The sequence below is a fragment of the Lathyrus oleraceus genome, chromosome 5 (assembly GCF_024323335.1).
Source record: "Lathyrus oleraceus cultivar Zhongwan6 chromosome 5, CAAS_Psat_ZW6_1.0, whole genome shotgun sequence".
NCBI classification, from domain to species: Eukaryota; Viridiplantae; Streptophyta; class Magnoliopsida; order Fabales; family Fabaceae; genus Lathyrus; species Lathyrus oleraceus.
The window spans coordinates 494,570,495-494,590,313 of record NC_066583.1 but is presented as its reverse complement, the minus strand read 5'-3'; the positions used below and the strand labels follow the sequence as shown (position 1 = coordinate 494,590,313).

At 29.3% G+C, this 19,819-nt stretch overlaps 3 protein-coding genes across 3 annotated transcripts; all 3 read right to left on the bottom strand.

The window, feature by feature from the left end:
• Window positions 1–1,987: 1,987 nt before the first annotated feature.
• Window positions 1,988–4,444, bottom strand: LOC127085685 (beta-galactosidase-like). The gene has a single exon (XM_051026183.1). It carries the CDS (start codon window positions 4,421–4,423, stop codon window positions 1,988–1,990), a length of 2,436 nt encoding a protein of 811 aa, XP_050882140.1. The 5' UTR covers window positions 4,424–4,444.
• Window positions 4,445–9,308: 4,864 nt separating this feature from the next.
• LOC127085684 (beta-galactosidase-like) lies at window positions 9,309–11,764 on the bottom strand. The gene has a single exon (XM_051026182.1). It carries the CDS (start codon window positions 11,742–11,744, stop codon window positions 9,309–9,311), a length of 2,436 nt encoding a protein of 811 aa, XP_050882139.1. The 5' UTR covers window positions 11,745–11,764.
• A 4,883-nt stretch (window positions 11,765–16,647) lies between these two features.
• LOC127085683 (beta-galactosidase-like) lies at window positions 16,648–19,103 on the bottom strand. Its single transcript, XM_051026181.1, has one exon. The coding sequence runs from the start codon at window positions 19,081–19,083 to the stop codon at window positions 16,648–16,650; it is 2,436 nt and encodes an 811-aa protein (XP_050882138.1). The 5' UTR covers window positions 19,084–19,103.
• Between the last annotated feature and the right edge of the window lie 716 nt (window positions 19,104–19,819).

Sequence of the window (19,819 nt, the reverse complement as noted above, 5' to 3'; positions counted from 1 at the left end):
TTCAGTTGTTTTTTAATAAAAGATATAAAACTCATGCAATGTAAGTGGTAAAATGAATACATAAATAACATAAATACAAAATTATATCAACTTTATTGTTTGTTTTGTGAAATTATTTGACATATTTCGTACTTTTATATATAACTGGTTATCCTTTTAACTCTTCACCTAGTAGTTTAGTTATATTTTATCATTTTAATTCATCACATTTATTTGTATTCCTTACATTAAGTTCGACAAAATACTCTTTTTTGTTATTAAAATCAAATAACTTTAAGTTTTGAATACAATTCCACTTTATATTAGGAATGCCATAAAAGCATATCCTTCCAGAAAATTAAATTTTTAAATAAGTAAAACGATTTTAACTTTAATAATATAATTTTTCGTAACTTATAAAAATATCCATTTACAAGTCATATTGATAATACATTGGCTTAAAATTTAGGGGAAGCTACTAAAGATTTATATTAAGAGTCATGGAAATCAAAAAATAATAAAAACTTGTAAGTAATATATTAAAAATAGAAGTTTGTGTTGAATCAATATTGGTTCAAAGCTAAAACATCATTGCCTTTAACAATTTGAAATCTAAATCTAAATAATGTATCATAATTATTATTTTAATGAATTTTAAATGTCAATCAATTACTATTATCACATGAACGGAATTAGACATTAATTTATGGCGCTAAATTTAATATATCTATATATATATATATATATATATATATATATATATATATATATATATATAACTTATCGCATAAGTTAATGTATACATTGAATTCTAATGATAAATTTCACATGCACTAATATGCTTTCATATCTTTCACACTTGTGATAAAATATTTCATAAAAATAATTATCCTAATAAATATATAAAATTTGATCTAAGAAAATATCAGGATAAAGATAAACATGTAAGACTTACAAAACACACTTATACCTAAAAAAAGAGAAAGAAATAAAAGACACATAAAACTACGATTTATTGTTTAAAAGAAAAATAAAATGTGTGGTGCAAGTTTTTTATTAGAAAGTAATAACAAGCTTTAAATATGAATTTTTTGAAGCAATTATATGTAGGGACGGAGGCACATCCATTGGTATGGGGGCATGTGCCCCCACTATGTTTCTCAAAAAACAAATATATATATATATATATATATATATATATATATATATATATATATATATATATATATTTAAATTAATTGAAATAATAATATTATTATTATGAATATATTATTAAAAATTATAAAATATATGAATGTTTGTTTAGGATATTCTTTGAAATTAATGTGAGTTTTTTTATTTTCACTGTAAATAATTAAATCAAAATATGGCATACTAAATATATTCGATTTTTTTTTTGTATAACTTCAATATTTTTTCCCTAAACCTTTAAAAAAATTGATTTATAGGATTTTATATTAATATTATGATCTTATAAAAAATGCATACAAAAAAAATTATTTTTTATAATAAAATTTAGGAAGTTACAAAAATAAAAGATTTATAAATTATTAAATATTTTTTAGATATAAATTTCATTAAAAAAATATAATATATATTTATGTTTTAAAAATAAATGGAAATAAATTCATATAATAATATATTGTCCTCACAGTTTAAAATTTCTGACTCCGTCCCGGATTATATGTGTTTTTGAGTTGTTTCACTATAATTTTACTAATTTTCAATGAAAAACTAAACAAACTCTAATGTTGTTGATGAGGTATAACATCTTGTTTGCAAATATACGGGTCATTTTGCTCTGTAAGAATGATACAATTTTTCATGGTAGAAATGTTGAAAGAGATTGGGTGGTTGCTCAAATAACTTTTATTGTTACCACAACTTACATTAACGTTTAAACTAAAGAAAAATGATTTTAACTTACGATATGTGAATTTTTAATATATTATTTAAAATTTGATAATTGGACATTTAATTTTTAAATTAACTTGTAGAAAATTCTGGCTTAACATGTCACCTGCACCGCTAATTTAGCTGTACTATTTGTTACTCCAAGTGGAACACTAAACATTTCTTTTGTAACTATAAATCCACAATTACTTTTTCCTATGCATGCAGCTTCCACAACAGATTGGGTATTTGTAGCTTCCCAAGGCCCTTTCTTAAAAGAACCACACTGGCCTTGTGGATTCCCAAAGCTAGCAAATTGGATTTGTGAAATTACTTGTCCACTTTGGCATGATAGTTCGAGTTGTGCGCCTTCATATACATTAGCACAAATAATTCCTGTTGTCACAGTTTGGAACTGAACACTCTGAGGATTACCACCTATTTCCTCAAATAAAACCAATATGTTCATGTCATCATTCAAGAATGATCTTGGTACATGATACCACCTTTGCGATGGACTTCCACAATTAGTGTTGCACTTTTCCTTTACATATTTTCCCCGATAATCGCACGTGTCACTGCATCCATTTGTAGCTGTAACCCAAGAAGCCCAATAACGACCAATGCTATGTCCATTCACCCAAGCATGTCCTTTACCTAGGCCTTGGAAGTCCACCACGATAGGGTTTGTTCCAAAAGGGGCTTTAAACTCTGCCTTATACCAAGTCATAGGTTTTCCAATAGGAATATGAGGTGAATTAGTGTTCCATGATACACTGAGATGTTGTTGCGAATCATATAAACGTTTCCTCTCACCATTCAAACCAACCTTATAAGACCAAAGGTTGGTTGACAAATCCATAGTAACATTATTTTTTCCAATCAATTGAACAGGGCCACCTGATATGCCTGTTTTTATCTCGTCAAACCATGCACCATAGTTTGCAAGCCCGACAGTGGCACTAAGCAAAGTTATAATGTTTGTTCCATTCTTCAAAGAAACTTTCTTTTCATAAGTGAATTTATTTCCCCATTGGCTAAATTGGTATCCTATATACCTCCTATTAACATAACCATGAAGTGTATGCCCCATAGTGTTCACACTGAGAGTTGCATTGCTCCAAATTGAAGTGTCATTGATATCAACACTAGTCATGTACCATAAATAGTCACTAGCATCCAAGGTTAGTTCCTTCTGCTCCAAGAGCTGATGTGCTTTAATATTTCCCTTTCCATTCATGGTGTCTTTCTTTGGCTCCATTTTCCATTCCCAAGTGAGTTCATTAGAACTATTATCACCACTCTTTTTCACCATTATTGAGGTCTGACTATTAACTTTTGCCGTATTGAAAATTTCTTTGTTGCATCCATCAAGAATGGTGACGGACCAGGCAGGAACAAAGTATTTACCATCATTTTGTAAGTCAATATTTGCATCTTTGTTAGTGTCATTATTGCTCAGGAAACAAAATCTTGCGCCTGTGGAATTGGCGTATGTTGTAAGTGTGATTCCATTGCCAAGATCCTTGTCATTTACTGATATATAATTTGTAAGAACATTTTCACCCAATTTAATTGCTGCATGAAGTTGCTTAAGATGTCCCCATTTTGGTTGATTCAAATTCCCATACTCATCAATCGGTGCATCATAGTCATAAGATGTTGTTATATATGGTCCACCTGATGTGCGGCCAAAGTTGGTTCCTCCATGGTACATGTAGTAATTGTTTAATACACCTCCATTTTGGAAAAAGCGTGCAACTGAGAAAGCTGAATCTTCAGCACTTCTATGGGGAACCCTTTCACCCCATTTTTGGAACCAACCAATCCAATTTTCAGTGAACATTTTAGGACTTTTTGGGTTATTAGGTTTAAAATTATGACAGTAGTATCCATTGCAAGTATTGATGATAGGTTGGGGAGCATCACCTTGCTGACACATGATCCATGGAACCCCAATATTTTGTGCTAGAGCCATTTGAGCACACCATTTAACGTATTCCTTCCCGGCATCTTTGTAATTCCACATGATATCTCCATATTCATTCTCAATTTGAGCTAGAACAATGGGACCTCCTTGTGATGCAAACAGATTTGCTTCTTTTGCCACATTCACGATCTTTGTGGTGAAAATCTGCATTTCTTTCTTGTAAACCTCATTATTTGTTCTTAGCTCGATCCCAGGAATATTGTGAAGCCACAATGGGAATCCTCCGTAGTTCCATTCCGCACATGCATAAGGACCAATCCTCATAATGGCATATAGTCCAGCTTCTTGGATAAGCTTGAAAAATTTGACAAAATCCAAATTTCCTGAGAAATTATATTCACGTTGAACAGGTTCGTGACGATCCCAAAATATATAAGTTTCAATGGCATCAAGGCCACCATCTTTGGCCTTTTGAATAAGGTCGGGCCACATCTCCACAGTGCTTCTTGGATAATGGATTGCACCTGAAAAAATAAGACGTCTTTCTCCATTGATAATTAGAGCTTTTGAATCATAAGTAACCTCTATGGCAAAACACGAGTGCAACATAATCATACTCATTAAGAGAATGCTATAACAAGATAACAAACCCATTTTGAACATGTATGATTCTTCCGTCTTTTTATTGAAATATTATAATTGAGAAAATGAATTATATAGGAAAATGTAGTTTGGTTGTTCCCCAAAAATAGTGTTGAACTATCTAATCAATATTCTAAATTAGATTTCTCTTCATAAAAAGTATGTTATATGTGTTGGTCACAAGAAAAAAAAGACACCCAAGGAGTGAGTAAGAACTCGTCAAATACAACCTATATGTTCTAAAAATCTTCAAATATTTAACTTTGTTTATCCAAATACAATTATTAATTTTTAATTTAAGTAATGGAAATAATGAATGAAACAAAAAAATCTTCAACCAAAGTGTACATAAAACTACGGAATAACAAAATTATGCTTGTCGCATATATCTAAATTAGCATATTTAAATTTGCTATTATAATAATTTATATATAGTAAAAGAGATATAATTCCAAAATATTGATTACAAATTATTCAGGGTTAGTTGATGGTTTAGGATAAGATAAATACAAATATAAGATGAATGAACGGTATAAAACACGAGAAGATCTAATTATATCATGTATTTTATATAGACAAAAAAAAGTTTGCTAACATAATCTATTTGATATGTATATGACAATATCGAATCTAATCCTCCACATAAAAAATAACTCTTTAAATGACTTATAATTTTGATTTTACTTTCACACAAAAAAACAGTAGTTGTCTCCTTATATCAAATTATTATTTTTATTAAAAATATTTTATTATATAAATAAAAAAGATATATTGAAATTTAAAGTAATAAACTTTTTTTTAAAATTATTTTTATCAATCTCTTAACGTTAAACATGCAAAGTGAAGCAAATTGTGTCTTATATTAAAAATTAAATACCTTACTATTTGTTATATGCTTATTAATTCTTTATAAATGTTCATATTAGAAACTATTTTACTGCCCCGATTATTAAAAAATTATGAATCTGCCATTGATAACTTATACCATTCAATTATATATTTTAGTTATACGAACAAAAATATTTTATTATTATATATTTTAAATTATATTTTGCAATGGTTAATATATAGTAAAAAAATTATATTATGATGGTTTCATACTCGACCCGTACTTGAAAATATGATTTTACTTTCAGAGATCTGTTATAATATGTGGCATATATAACTTATTGTTCTTGTTCAAAATAGAGAGACGTCATTTAACTGTGGACATGTCGAAGGTTTAGTGAAATTAAGATTTAGATTAAAAGGTATTTAAAATAGTTGTCCATAGTGTGTCGATTTATAAGTTGAACTTGTTCATATTTTATACTTCGAAAAATACGTGTTGAGATAATGATAGATTGATCGATATAGATTTTTATTTAACATAGTCCATGAGTGACCCGAGATTATTTTCTCTTCATTCATATCCACATCCCCTAAGCATGAGGTTCTTAAGGGTGATATGCTTTAGAAATAGTTATCCCAGTCTAAATGGCATGTTTGACCCGTGTAACGAGTTGCAGGGTCCATATTTGAAATCTAGGCTAGTTTTGTTTGAGGTCATGATCATATCCTTAACCCTCATGTCTGTCCAAAGCCCTAAAGCAAGTGGTTATTAAGGGTTAAATTCTTAATGAAATTATTTTGGTCCACCAGCACCTAGGAGCGAGATTTGTATGAGCTGTGTATTTCTAATTGGTGTGTTCATGCCCGATTGACAAAGAAATATTTTTGCTTGTTATAAGTGTGTTTATTGTGTCGAAGCCAACACGATGAGGTTTATAATTTCTCTTGAGAAGAATTCTCTTTACTAGTTGATTTTTTTTCCAAAGAGAATGTACCAGTCTGATCTCTAAAAGCTTTGTTGTTGTTGTCAAAAACAATTTACATTGTAGTATCTCTATGATATCACATATTGTAGTTTATAGATAAATGGTTCTTCTTTTATCAGATGAACTACCAGTTGTATATTTTCTTAATTAACGAGATATTCATTTGGTATTTCGAGCTTTTTCACGAGTACGAAGAATATAATTTATATCTGAAGAATTGTATCTTCTTAGAAATCTACGACCATTTAATGGGGAAAATTTCTCAATGTTCTATATATAATCACATAGGAATTACTATTTCTCAAGTAAATCTTAATGTTTATCCCGGTACTAATATATCTCCCTCATCTCTTAGTGGTTTTATTTATTTATTTGTTATAAATTAGTGTTGTTTTTATGTTGCCATTTTTTATATTTTGGTAGGGTTTTGGATACTCCGTTTCTTTGTTGGCATGAGTTATAAAGTGTACCATACCAACTTCTTTAATAGAAATGTAAACTTGTTAATCATAAGACACGGTCTATATTAGGGGTGAATAATGCAAAAATTGATGCCTTTTGTTTTTGGTGCAGTTTAAATAAAGCCATATGTCTTTCCACGAGAGGTAGATTTGTTGAAAATCACAGTCGAACACGAACATTGTTAAATGATAGTATCACAAGAGTTAGCCTCTTTCTTCAAATGAGTTTAATATGGTCCAATTCATTTTAAATATATGCCAACACATAGAGATTCTATTTGATTTAGGGGAGAGTTTACAATACTTAGTCCTTTAACTAGAAGGATTTTAACGTGGCCCTACTTCTTTTAATGATACATATGCGCGTAGATGATTGTTGTAAATCCTACTTAGGGGATAGCATCATAAGACTTATTTATATTACTAAGGAATTTTAACATGGTTCAACTATCACTCATGATATTTTGGTGGATAGATGCATGTTGTCAAACCGATTTAGGGGAGAGTATCACAAGACATAGTTCCTCTACCAAGAGGATTTTATCACATTCATTCCATTCAGTTGGTTTTTTAATAAAAGATATAAAACTCATGCAATGTAAGTGGTAAAATGAATACATAAATAACATAAATACAAAATTATATCAACTTTATTGTTTGTTTTGTGAAATTATTTGACATATTTCGTACTTTTATATATAACTGGTTATCCTTTTAACTCTTCACCTAGTAGTTTAGTTATATTTTATCATTTTAATTCATCACATTTATTTGTATTCCTTACATTAAGTTCGACAAAATACTCTTTTTTGTTATTAAAATCAAATAACTTTAAGTTTTGAATACAATTCCACTTTATATTAGGAATGCCATAAAAGCATATCCTTCCAGAAAATTAAATTTTTAAATAAGTAAAACGATTTTAACTTTAATAATATAATTTTTCGTAACTTATAAAAATATCCATTTACAAGTCATATTGATAATACATTGGCTTAAAATTTAGGGGAAGCTACTAAAGATTTATATTAAGAGTCATGGAAATCAAAAAATAATAAAAACTTGTAAGTAATATATTAAAAATAGAAGTTTGTGTTGAATCAATATTGGTTCAAAGCTAAAACATCATTGCCTTTAACAATTTGAAATCTAAATCTAAATAATGTATCATAATTATTATTTTAATGAATTTTAAATGTCAATCAATTACTATTATCACATGAACGGAATTAGACATTAATTTATGGCGCTAAATTTAATATATATATATATATATATATATATATATATATATATATATATATATATATATATATATATATATATATATATATATAACTTATCGCATAAGTTAATGTATACATTGAATTCTAATGATAAATTTCACATGCACTAATATGCTTTCATATCTTTCACACTTGTGATAAAATATTTCATAAAATAATTATCCTAATAAATATATAAAATTTGATCTAAGAAAATATCAGGATAAAGATAAACATGTAAGACTTACAAAACACACTTATACCTAAAAAAAGAGAAAGAAATAAAAGACACATAAAACTACGATTTATTGTTTAAAAGAAAAATAAAATGTGTGGTGCAAGTTTTTTATTAGAAAGTAATAACAAGCTTTAAATATGAATTTTTTGAAGCAATTATATGTAGGGACGGAGGCACATCCATTGGTATGGGGGCATGTGCCCCCACTATGTTTCTCAAAAAACAAATTATATATATATATATATATATATATATATATATATATATATATATATATATATATATATATATATTAGTAGATTTTAAATTAATTGAAATAATATTATTATTATGAATATATTATTAAAAATTATAAAATATATGAATGTTTGTTTAGGATATTCTTTGAAATTAATGTGAGTTTTTTTATTTTCACTGTAAATAATTAAATCAAAATATGGCATACTAAATATATTCGATTTTTTTTTTGTATAACTTCAAAATATTTTTTCCCTAAACCTTTAAAAAAATTGATTTATAGGATTTTATATTAATATTATGATCTTATAAAAAATGCATACAAAAAAATATTATTTTTTATAATAAAATTTAGGAAGTTACAAAAATAAAAGATTTATAAATATTAAATATTTTTTTAGATATAAATTTCATTAAAAAAAATATAATATATATTTATGTTTTAAAAATAAATGGAAATAAATTCATATAATAATATATTGTCCTCACAGTTTAAAATTTCTGACTCCGTCCCGGATTATATGTGTTTTTGAGTTGTTTCACTATAATTTTACTAATTTTCAATGAAAAACTAAACAAACTCTAATGTTGTTCATGAGGTATAACATCTTGTTTGCAAATATACGGGTCATTTTGCTCTGTAAGAATGATACAATTTTTCATGGTAGAAATGTTGAAAGAGATTGGGTGGTTGCTCAAATAACTTTTATTGTTACCACAACTTACATTAACGTTTAAACTAAAGAAAAATGATTTTAACTTACGATATGTGAAATTTTTAATATATTATTTAAAATTTGATAATTGGACATTTAATTTTTAAATTAACTTGTAGAAAATTCTGGCTTAACATGTCACCTGCACCGCTAATTTAGCTGTACTATTTGTTACTCCAAGTGGAACACTAAACATTTCTTTTGTAACTATAAATCCACAATTACTTTTTCCTATGCATGCAGCTTCCACAACAGATTGGGTATTTGTAGCTTCCCAAGGCCCTTTCTTAAAAGAACCACACTGGCCTTGTGGATTCCCAAAGCTAGCAAATTGGATTTGTGAAATTACTTGTCCACTTTGGCATGATAGTTCGAGTTGTGCGCCTTCATATACATTAGCACAAATAATTCCTGTTGTCACAGTTTGGAACTGAACACTCTGAGGATTACCACCTATTTCCTCAAATAAAACCAATATGTTCATGTCATCATTCAAGAATGATCTTGGTACATGATACCACCTTTGCGATGGACTTCCACAATTAGTGTTGCACTTTTCCTTTACATATTTTCCCCGATAATCGCACGTGTCACTGCATCCATTTGTAGCTGTAACCCAAGAAGCCCAATAACGACCAATGCTATGTCCATTCACCCAAGCATGTCCTTTACCTAGGCCTTGGAAGTCCACCACGATAGGGTTTGTTCCAAAAGGGGCTTTAAACTCTGCCTTATACCAAGTCATAGGTTTTCCAATAGGAATATGAGGTGAATTAGTGTTCCATGATACACTGAGATGTTGTTGCGAATCATATAAACGTTTCCTCTCACCATTCAAACCAACCTTATAAGACCAAAGGTTGGTTGACAAATCCATAGTAACATTATTTTTTCCAATCAATTGAACAGGGCCACCTGATATGCCTGTTTTTATCTCGTCAAACCATGCACCATAGTTTGCAAGCCCGACAGTGGCACTAAGCAAAGTTATAATGTTTGTTCCATTCTTCAAAGAAACTTTCTTTTCATAAGTGAATTTATTTCCCCATTGGCTAAATTGGTATCCTATATACCTCCTATTAACATAACCATGAAGTGTATGCCCCATAGTGTTCACACTGAGAGTTGCATTGCTCCAAATTGAAGTGTCATTGATATCAACACTAGTCATGTACCATAAATAGTCACTAGCATCCAAGGTTAGTTCCTTCTGCTCCAAGAGCTGATGTGCTTTAATATTTCCCTTTCCATTCATGGTGTCTTTCTTTGGCTCCATTTTCCATTCCCAAGTGAGTTCATTAGAACTATTATCACCACTCTTTTTCACCATTATTGAGGTCTGACTATTAACTTTTGCCGTATTGAAAATTTCTTTGTTGCATCCATCAAGAATGGTGACGGACCAGGCAGGAACAAAGTATTTACCATCATTTTGTAAGTCAATATTTGCATCTTTGTTAGTGTCATTATTGCTCAGGAAACAAAATCTTGCGCCTGTGGAATTGGCGTATGTTGTAAGTGTGATTCCATTGCCAAGATCCTTGTCATTTACTGATATATAATTTGTAAGAACATTTTCACCCAATTTAATTGCTGCATGAAGTTGCTTAAGATGTCCCCATTTTGGTTGATTCAAATTCCCATACTCATCAATCGGTGCATCATAGTCATAAGATGTTGTTATATATGGTCCACCTGATGTGCGGCCAAAGTTGGTTCCTCCATGGTACATGTAGTAATTGTTTAATACACCTCCATTTTGGAAAAAGCGTGCAACTGAGAAAGCTGAATCTTCAGCACTTCTATGGGGAACCCTTTCACCCCATTTTTGGAACCAACCAATCCAATTTTCAGTGAACATTTTAGGACTTTTTGGGTTATTAGGTTTAAAATTATGACAGTAGTATCCATTGCAAGTATTGATGATAGGTTGGGGAGCATCACCTTGCTGACACATGATCCATGGAACCCCAATATTTTGTGCTAGAGCCATTTGAGCACACCATTTAACGTATTCCTTCCCGGCATCTTTGTAATTCCACATGATATCTCCATATTCATTCTCAATTTGAGCTAGAACAATGGGACCTCCTTGTGATGCAAACAGATTTGCTTCTTTTGCCACATTCACGATCTTTGTGGTGAAAATCTGCATTTCTTTCTTGTAAACCTCATTATTTGTTCTTAGCTCGATCCCAGGAATATTGTGAAGCCACAATGGGAATCCTCCGTAGTTCCATTCCGCACATGCATAAGGACCAATCCTCATAATGGCATATAGTCCAGCTTCTTGGATAAGCTTGAAAAATTTGACAAAATCCAAATTTCCTGAGAAATTATATTCACGTTGAACAGGTTCGTGACGATCCCAAAATATATAAGTTTCAATGGCATCAAGGCCACCATCTTTGGCCTTTTGAATAAGGTCGGGCCACATCTCCACAGTGCTTCTTGGATAATGGATTGCACCTGAAAAAATAAGACGTCTTTCTCCATTGATAATTAGAGCTTTTGAATCATAAGTAACCTCTATGGCAAAACACGAGTGCAACATAATCATACTCATTAAGAGAATGCTATAACAAGATAACAAACCCATTTTGAACATGTATGATTCTTCCGTCTTTTTATTGAAATATTATAATTGAGAAAATGAATTATATAGGAAAATGTAGTTTGGTTGTTCCCCAAAAATAGTGTTGAACTATCTAATCAATATTCTAAATTAGATTTCTCTTCATAAAAAGTATGTTATATGTGTTGGTCACAAGAAAAAAAAGACACCCAAGGAGTGAGTAAGAACTCGTCAAATACAACCTATATGTTCTAAAAATCTTCAAATATTTAACTTTGTTTATCCAAATACAATTATTAATTTTTAATTTAAGTAATGGAAATAATGAATGAAACAAAAAAATCTTCAACCAAAGTGTACATAAAACTACGGAATAACAAAATTATGCTTGTCGCATATATCTAAATTAGCATATTTAAATTTGCTATTATAATAATTTATATATAGTAAAAGAGATATAATTCCAAAATATTGATTACAAATTATTCAGGGTTAGTTGATGGTTTAGGATAAGATAAATACAAATATAAGATGAATGAACGGTATAAAACACGAGAAGATCTAATTATATCATGTATTTTATATAGACAAAAAAAAGTTTGCTAACATAATCTATTTGATATGTATATGACAATATCGAATCTAATCCTCCACATAAAAAATAACTCTTTAAATGACTTATAATTTTGATTTTACTTTCACACAAAAAAACAGTAGTTGTCTCCTTATATCAAATTATTATTTTTATTAAAAATATTTTATTATATAAATAAAAAAGATATATTGAAATTTAAAGTAATAAACTTTTTTTTAAAATTATTTTTATCAATCTCTTAACGTTAAACATGCAAAGTGAAGCAAATTGTGTCTTATATTAAAAATTAAATACCTTACTATTTGTTATATGCTTATTAATTCTTTATAAATGTTCATATTAGAAACTATTTTACTGCCCCGATTATTAAAAAATTATGAATCTGCCATTGATAACTTATACCATTCAATTATATATTTTAGTTATACCAACAAAAATATTTTATTATTATATATTTTAAATTATATTTTGCAATGTTTAATATATAGTAAAAAAATTATATTATGATGGTTTCATACTCGACCCGTACTTGAAAATATGATTTTACTTTCAGAGATCTGTTATAATATGTGGCATATATAACTTATTGTTCTTGTTCAAAATAGAGAGACGTCATTTAACTGTGGACATGTCGAAGGTTTAGTGAAATTAAGATTTAGATTAAAAGGTATTTAAAATAGTTGTCCATAGGGCGTCGATTTATAAGTTGAACTTGTTCATATTTTATACTTCGAAATAATACGTGTCGAGATAATGATAGACTGATCGATATAGATTTTTATTTAACATAGTCCATGAGTGACCCGAGATTATTTTCTCTTCATTCATATCCACATCCCCTAAGCATGAGGTTCTTAAGGGTGATATGCTTTAGAAATAGTTATCCCAGTCTAAATGGCATGTTTGACCCGTGTAACGAGTTGCAGGGTCCATATTTGAAATCTAGGCTAGTTTTGTTTGAGGTCATGATCATATCCTTAACCCTCATGTCTGTCCAAAGCCCTAAAGCAAGTGGTTATTAAGGGTTAAATTCTTAATGAAATTATTTTGGTCCACCAGCACCTAGGAGCGAGATTTGTATGAGCTGTGTATTTCTAATTGGTGTGTTCATGCCCGATTGACAAAGAAATATTTTGCTTGTTATAAGTGTGTTTATTGTGTCGAAGCCAACACGATGAGGTTTATAATTTCTCTTGAGAAGAATTCTCTTTACTAGTTGATTTTTTTTTCAAAGAGAATGTACCAGTCTGATCTCTAAAAGCTTTGTTGTTGTTGTCAAAAACAATTTACATTGTAGTATCTCTATGATATCACATATTGTAGTTTATAGATAAATGGTTCTTCTTTTATCAGATGAACTACCAGTTGTATATTTTCTTAATTAACGAGATATTCATTTGGTATTTCGAGCTTTTTCACGAGTACGAAGAATATAATTTATATCTGAAGAATTGTATCTTCTTAGAAATCTACGACCATTTAATGGAGAAAATTTCTCAATGTTCTATATATAATCACATAGGAATTACTATTTCTCAAGTAAATCTTAATGTTTATCCCGGTACTAATATATCTCCCTCATCTCTTAGTGGTTTTATTTATTTATTTGTTATAAATTAGTGTTGTTTTTATGTTGCCATTTTTTATATTTTGGTAGGGTTTTGGATACTCCGTTTCTTTGTTGGCATGAGTTATAAAGTGTACCATACCAACTTCTTTAATAGAAATGTAAACTTGTTAATCATAAGACACGGTCTATATTAGGGGTGAATAATGCAAAAATTGATGCCTTTTGTTTTTGGTGCAGTTTAAATAAAGCCATATGTCTTTCCACGAGAGGTAGATTTGTTGAAAATCACAGTCGAACACGAACATTGTTAAATGATAGTATCACAAGAGTTAGCCTCTTTCTTCAAATGAGTTTAATATGGTCCAATTCATTTTAAATATATGCCAACACATAGAGATTCTATTTGATTTAGGGGAGAGTTTACAATACTTAGTCCTTTAACTAGAAGGATTTTAACGTGGCCCTACTTCTTTTAATGATACATATGCGCGTAGATGATTGTTGTAAATCCTACTTAGGGGATAGCATCATAAGACTTATTTATATTACTAAGGAATTTTAACATGGTTCAACTATCACTCATGATATTTTGGTGGATAGATGCATGTTGTCAAACCGATTTAGGGGAGAGTATCACAAGACATAGTTCCTCTACCAAGAGGATTTTATCACATTCATTCCATTCAGTTGTTTTTTAATAAAAGATATAAAACTCATGCAATGTAAGTGGTAAAATGAATACATAAATAACATAAATACAAAATTATATCAACTTTATTGTTTGTTTTGTGAAATTATTTGACATATTTCGTACTTTTATATATAACTGGTTATCCTTTTAACTCTTCACCTAGTAGTTTAGTTATATTTTATCATTTTAATTCATCACATTTATTTGTATTCCTTACATTAAGTTCGACAAAATACTCTTTTTTGTTATTAAAATCAAATAACTTTAAGTTTTGAATACAATTCCACTTTATATTAGGAATGCCATAAAAGCATATCCTTCCAGAAAATTAAATTTTAAATAAGTAAAACGATTTTAACTTTAATAATATAATTTTTCGTAACTTATAAAAATATCCATTTACAAGTCATATTGATAATACATTGGCTTAAAATTTAGGGGAAGCTACTAAAGATTTATATTAAGAGTCATGGAAATCAAAAAATAATAAAAACTTGTAAGTAATATATTAAAAATAGAAGTTTGTGTTGAATCAATATTGGTTCAAAGCTAAAACATCATTGCCTTTAACAATTTGAAATCTAAATCTAAATAATGTATCATAATTATTATTTTAATGAATTTTAAATGTCAATCAATTACTATTATCACATGAACGGAATTAGACATTAATTTATGGCGCTATATATATATATATATATATATATATATATATATATATATATATATATATATATATATATATATATATATATATATATATATATATATATAACTTATCGCATAAGTTAATGTATACATTGAATTCTAATGATAAATTTCACATGCACTAATATGCTTTCATATCTTTCACACTTGTGATAAAATATTTCATAAAAATAATTATCCTAATAAATATATAAAATTTGATCTAAGAAAATATCAGGATAAAGATAAACATGTAAGACTTACAAAACACACTTATACCTAAAAAAAGAGAAAGAAATAAAAGACACATAAAACTACGATTTATTGTTTAAAAGAAAAATAAAATGTGTGGTGCAAGTTTTTTATTAGAAAGTAATAACAAGCTTTAAATATGAATTTTTTGAAGCAATTATATGTAGGGACGGAGGCACATGCATTGGTATGGGGGCATGTGCCCCCACTATGTTTCTCAAAAAACAAATATATATATATATATATATATATATATATATATATATATATATATATATATATATATATATATATATATATATATATATTAGTAGATTTTAAATTAATTGAAATAATATTATTATTATGAATATATTATTAAAAATTATAAAATATATGAATATTTGTTTAGGGTATTCTTTGAAATTAATGTGAGTTTTTTTATTTTCACTGTAAATAATTAAATCAAAATATGGCATACTAAATATATTCGATTTTTTTTTGTATAACTTCAAAATATTTTTTCCCTAAACCTTTAAAAAAATTGATTTATAGGATTTTATATTAATATTATGATCTTATAAAAAATGCATACATAAAAAATATTATTTTTTATAAAAAAATTTAGGAAATTACAAAAATAAAAGATTTATAAATTTATAAATATTTTTTTAGATATAAATTTCATTAAAAAAAATATAATATATATTTATGTTTTAAAAATAAATGGAAATAAATTCATATAATAATATATTGTCCTCACAGTTTAAAATTTCTGACTCCGTCCCGGATTATATGTGTTTTTGAGTTGTTTCACTATAATTTTACTAATTTTCAATGAAAAACTAAACAAACTCTAATGTTGTTGATGAGGTATAACATCTTGTTTGCAAATATACGGGTCATTTTGCTCTGTAAGAATGATACAATTTTTCATGGTAGAAATGTTGAAAGAGATTGGGTGGTTGCTCAAATAACTTTTATTGTTACCACAACTTACATTAACGTTTAAACTAAAGAAAAATGATTTTAACTTACGATATGTGAAATTTTTAATATATTATTTAAAATTTGATAATTGGACATTTAATTTTTAAATTAACTTGTAGAAAATTCTGGCTTAACATGTCACCTGCACCGCTAATTTAGCTGTACTATTTGTTACTCCAAGTGGAACACTAAACATTTCTTTTGTAACTATAAATCCACAATTACTTTTTCCTATGCATGCAGCTTCCACAACAGATTGGGTATTTGTAGCTTCCCAAGGCCCTTTCTTAAAAGAACCACACTGGCCTTGTGGATTCCCAAAGCTAGCAAATTGGATTTGTGAAATTACTTGTCCACTTTGGCATGATAGTTCGAGTTGTGCGCCTTCATATACATTAGCACAAATAATTCCTGTTGTCACAGTTTGGAACTGAACACTCTGAGGATTACCACCTATTTCCTCAAATAAAACCAATATGTTCATGTCATCATTCAAGAATGATCTTGGTACATGATACCACCTTTGCGATGGACTTCCACAATTAGTGTTGCACTTTTCCTTTACATATTTTCCCCGATAATCGCACGTGTCACTGCATCCATTTGTAGCTGTAACCCAAGAAGCCCAATAACGACCAATGCTATGTCCATTCACCCAAGCATGTCCTTTACCTAGGCCTTGGAAGTCCACCACGATAGGGTTTGTTCCAAAAGGGGCTTTAAACTCTGCCTTATACCAAGTCATAGGTTTTCCAATAGGAATATGAGGTGATCTAGTGTTCCATGATACACTGAGATGTTGTTGCGAATCATATAAACGTTTCCTCTCACCATTCAAACCAACCTTATAAGACCAAAGGTTGGTTGACAAATCCATAGTAACATTATTTTTTCCAATCAATTGAACAGGGCCACCTGATATGCCTGTTTTTATCTCGTCAAACCATGCACCATAGTTTGCAAGCCCGACAGTGGCACTAAGCAAAGTTATAATGTTTGTTCCATTCTTCAAAGAAACTTTCTTTTCATAAGTGAATTTATTTCCCCATTGGCTAAATTGGTATCCTATATACCTCCTATTAACATAACCATGAAGTGTATGCCCCATAGTGTTCACACTGAGAGTTGCATTGCTCCAAATTGAAGTGTCATTGATATCAACACTAGTCATGTACCATAAATAGTCACTAGCATCCAAGGTTAGTTCCTTCTGCTCCAAGAGCTGATGTGCTTTAATATTTCCCTTTCCATTCATGGTGTCTTTCTTTGGCTCCATTTTCCATTCCCAAGTGAGTTCATTAGAACTATTATCACCACTCTTTTTCACCATTATTGAGGTCTGACTATTAACTTTTGCCGTATTGAAAATTTCTTTGTTGCATCCATCAAGAATGGTGACGGACCAGGCAGGAACAAAGTATTTACCATCATTTTGTAAGTCAATATTTGCATCTTTGTTAGTGTCATTATTGCTCAGGAAACAAAATCTTGCGCCTGTGGAATTGGCGTATGTTGTAAGTGTGATTCCATTGCCAAGATCCTTGTCATTTACTGATATATAATTTGTAAGAACATTTTCACCCAATTTAATTGCTGTATGAAGTTGCTTAAGATGTCCCCATTTTGGTTGATTCAAATTCCCATACTCATCAATCGGTGCATCATAGTCATAAGATGTTGTTATATATGGTCCACCTGATGTGCGGCCAAAGTTGGTTCCTCCATGGTACATGTAGTAATTGTTTAATACACCTCCATTTTGGAAAAAGCGTGCAACTGAGAAAGCTGAATCTTCAGCACTTCTATGGGGAACCCTTTCACCCCATTTTTGGAACCAACCAATCCAATTTTCAGTGAACATTTTAGGACTTTTTGGGTTATTAGGTTTAAAATTATGACAGTAGTATCCATTGCAAGTATTGATGATAGGTTGGGGAGCATCACCTTGCTGACACATGATCCATGGAACCCCAATATTTTGTGCTAGAGCCATTTGAGCACACCATTTAACGTATTCCTTCCCGGCATCTTTGTAATTCCACATGATATCTCCATATTCATTCTCAATTTGAGCTAGAACAATGGGACCTCCTTGTGATGCAAACAGATTTGCTTCTTTTGCCACATTCACGATCTTTGTGGTGAAAATCTGCATTTCTTTCTTGTAAACCTCATTATTTGTTCTTAGCTCGATCCCAGGAATATTGTGAAGCCACAATGGGAATCCTCCGTAGTTCCATTCCGCACATGCATAAGGACCAATCCTCATAATGGCATTTAGTCCAGCTTCTTGGATAAGCTTGAAAAATTTGACAAAATCCAAATTTCCTGAGAAATTATATTCACGTTGAACAGGTTCGTGACGATCCCAAAATATATAAGTTTCAATGGCATCAAGGCCACCATCTTTGGCCTTTTGAATAAGGTCGGGCCACATCTCCACAGTGCTTCTTGGATAATGGATTGCACCTGAAAAAATAAGACGTCTTTCTCCATTGATAATTAGAGCTTTTGAATCATAAGTAACCTCTATGGCAAAACACGAGTGCAACATAATCATACTCATTAAGAGAATGCTATAACAAGATAACAAACCCATTTTGAACATGTATGATTCTTCCGTCTTTTTATTGAAATATTATAATTGAGAAAATGAATTATATAGGAAAATGTAGTTTGGTTGTTCCCCAAAAATAGTGTTGAACTATCTAATCAATATTCTAAATTAGATTTCCCTTCATAAAAAGTATGTTATATGTGTTGGTCACAAGAAAAAAAAGACACCCAAGGAGTGAGTAAGAACTCGTCAAATACAACCTATATGTTCTAAATATCTTCAAATATTTAACTTTGTTTATCCATATACAATTATTAATTTTTAATTTAAGTAATGGAAATAATGAATGAAACAAAAAAATCTTCAACCAAAGTGTACATAAAACTACGGAATAACAAAATTATGCTTGTCGCATATATCTAAATTAGCATATTTAAATTTGCTATTATAATAATTTATATATAGTAAAAGAGATATAATTCCAAAATATTGATTACAAATTATTCAGGGTTAGTTGATGGTTTAGGATAAGATAAATACAAATATAAGATGAATGAACGGTATAAAACACGAGAAGATCTAATTATATCATGTATTTTATATAGACAAAAAAAAGTTTGCTAACATAATCTATTTGATATGTATATGACAATATCGAATCTAATCCTCCACATAAAAAATACTCCCTCCGTTTCTTTTTAAGTGTCGTTTTAGCATAAAGCTCTCCAACCAAGATAAATGAATT